This window comes from Cariama cristata, unplaced genomic scaffold (genome assembly GCF_000690535.1).
Source record: "Cariama cristata isolate BGI_N322 unplaced genomic scaffold, ASM69053v1 scaffold25624, whole genome shotgun sequence".
NCBI lineage: Eukaryota > Metazoa > Chordata > Aves > Cariamiformes > Cariamidae > Cariama > Cariama cristata.
In genome coordinates this window covers 3,666-5,896 of record NW_009613872.1, presented here as the reverse complement: position 1 = coordinate 5,896, position 2,231 = coordinate 3,666, and the positions used below count along the sequence as shown (strand labels likewise).

Sequence of the window (2,231 nt, the reverse complement as noted above, 5' to 3'; positions counted from 1 at the left end):
CCTGCGCAGAGGGGACAGGTCCCTTCCCACCTGCTAAGGTGTGATCCAGGTCTCAGTAAGAGGCCACTATGGTGGTTTAAGGCAGCAGCAGCAATGTGGTTTGGTTCCTGGCACAATGGCAGGGCATCTGCTTTCAGAGGTAGGACCATGCCCTGAGAGAGGGAGAGAGCCTGATGCTGCACAGGGCTGAGCCCAGTGACCGCATGAGGCTCAGACAGGCTGGGCAGATCCCCCTGCGCAGGGCAGGAGGAAGGCATGGGAAGCGCTGCCATCGCCCAGGGCAAGAGAGATGTGATGAGGCAGGGACACAGCCAGCAGCATATGGAGGGAGGCTCAGGACAAGCCAAAGTGCTGCAAGCTGGGCATGCAGAGCCAGATCCTGCCTCTCTGGGGGAAAGGAGGCAGCGGAGACAGTGCTGTGCGATCGGTCAGATCTGGCTGGACCGTGCCTCTGAGCCCTGCTCAGGTGACGCAGGGCTGGTGGTGGCAGGGGGCCAGAGAGGTATGAAGGCTCCCAAGGTACTGTCCGTTCACAGTCCCTTGTTAAAATAGACATATGGCACTTTGTCTCCGTGCTTGGCCACGATGCTGTCACGCAGCTCCAGCTCGAGGTCAGCCAGTGCAAGGGAGCTATGGGGAGAGGGGACAGACACTGAGACCTGTGATCCTCCTCCCTGACCACCAGTCAGGCCACCCTCCCTCCCCATTGCCATTCGAGGTCCCCTGCCGTCCCTGGGATCTTGCAGGCTCATGTCAAGACCCACCACCCATCCCTGGCATCCACCGCTCCCAGTGCTAGGGGGCAGAGAGCTGCCCATGGGGCTTGGGGTCGCAGAGCAGAGGAGGCACACGCTTTCCTGCTGTCCAGGGCACGAGCATCTACAGGAAGGCACTGCCTTGGGTTGAAGGGTGGGTGCCCATCATGCTTCTCCTGGGATGGGCAGAGAGCTAGGGGGGAAGGAAGGCTCTCAAGGTCCTGTGCAGGAGGGGGAAGCAGTGGGACAAGTACCATCTCTGCGGGAACAGGGCACAAGCTGCTGGCACCATGAACAGGAGGCTGCGGGACAGAGAAGAGCCGAGAGTTAGTGTTGGGGATCGCAGCCCGTTTTCCCCCCGGCTGCAGGGATCTCAGCCCAAGAGGTGCTGTTCATGCCCCATGGCTCCCCCAATAACTGGGCAAAGCTCAGGCTGAAAGGCAAGCAGCTCTGCAATCCCTTGCTGGGAAAGAGGTCCTTTTTCAAGCATCGCACCGAGCCATGCTTTAGGCACCCACAGGCGTTCGAGCAGCGAGATACTTACAAGCCCCCACAGAGCAGCACTTGCAGAGGCCCGTGGAGAACCCGGATCCGCTGCAAGAGAAGAGCTGGGAGTGAGTCCCCGGCCTCACCGCAAGCCCTGCTCACAGGGTGGGGAGACTTCTCCCCCCAACGAGGTTGAATGCCCAACACCTCTGGGGTGCCACCAACCCCTGCTGCGCTCCCACAGCCACTGCATGTCACTTGAAAGACCTTTGATGTACCAGTGACTCCAAGAGGGGGCAAAGCAAGCCGAAGCCTGCAACCCCTCATTTCATTCCCAGTGTCTTGGTGGCTGGGGAGCAGGGCTGGGGCACAACAGGACCCACTGGAACACCGTGGCAGGAGAAATGTGGGCTCACCTGCATGAAGGGGAATTTCTCCAGTCGCTCCATGATGATGGGCAAAATAACTAGGTGCAGAGAGAAAAGGTCAGGACCACCCTGCAAGCCAGCCCGCAGGGCTGCCCCAGCAGGACCATCCTTCCGGAGGCCATGGCAGCAGCTCATGGTGCTGGGGGCCACTGGGTGTTTGCTCACGGCAGGGACCTGGCATGGGATCCCCATCCATCCATCACCCAGGCAGCATGGTCCATCCTCCTTGTGCTCCCGTCCCTCCTGCTGGAGGGATCCACGGCAAGGGTCTCGCAAGGGCAAGGGCATGCCAGGCTGCGGGGCAAGGGGCCAGGGCCAGAGAGCACGAGAGGAGTCCTTGTGGGGCCCAACTGCCATGGGGGCACCCCACATTCCCCACGGGCTGTGGGTTGGGATGAGGAGGGCTAGGGGTTTGGGGGGCTCTGCTGGGAATGGCAGGATGGGGAGGCCAGCCCCATCAGTGAGATGAGACCAAACACCACCTGGGATGCAGGGCCACCCTCCCTCTTCTTCCTGGGGGAAACTGAAGCAGGGGAGGGTGAAGCAGTGGGTCCTGGGGGAG

The 2,231-nt window shown here is 61.4% G+C and overlaps 1 protein-coding gene across 1 annotated transcript in view; it reads right to left on the bottom strand.

Annotated features, from left to right (window-relative positions):
• Positions 1-530: 530 nt before the first annotated feature.
• Positions 531-2,231, bottom strand: part of SFXN2 (sideroflexin 2) — a 4,837-nt gene continuing 3,136 nt past the window's right edge. Inside the window, exons 7-10 of the mRNA XM_009699198.1 lie at positions 1,658-1,707; positions 1,300-1,349; positions 1,010-1,057; positions 531-630 (exon numbers count right to left, since the gene is read on the bottom strand). Of these exons, the coding sequence (XP_009697500.1) occupies positions 531-630; positions 1,010-1,057; positions 1,300-1,349; positions 1,658-1,707 (248 nt within the window). The remainder of the gene's footprint in view (positions 631-1,009; positions 1,058-1,299; positions 1,350-1,657; positions 1,708-2,231) is intronic.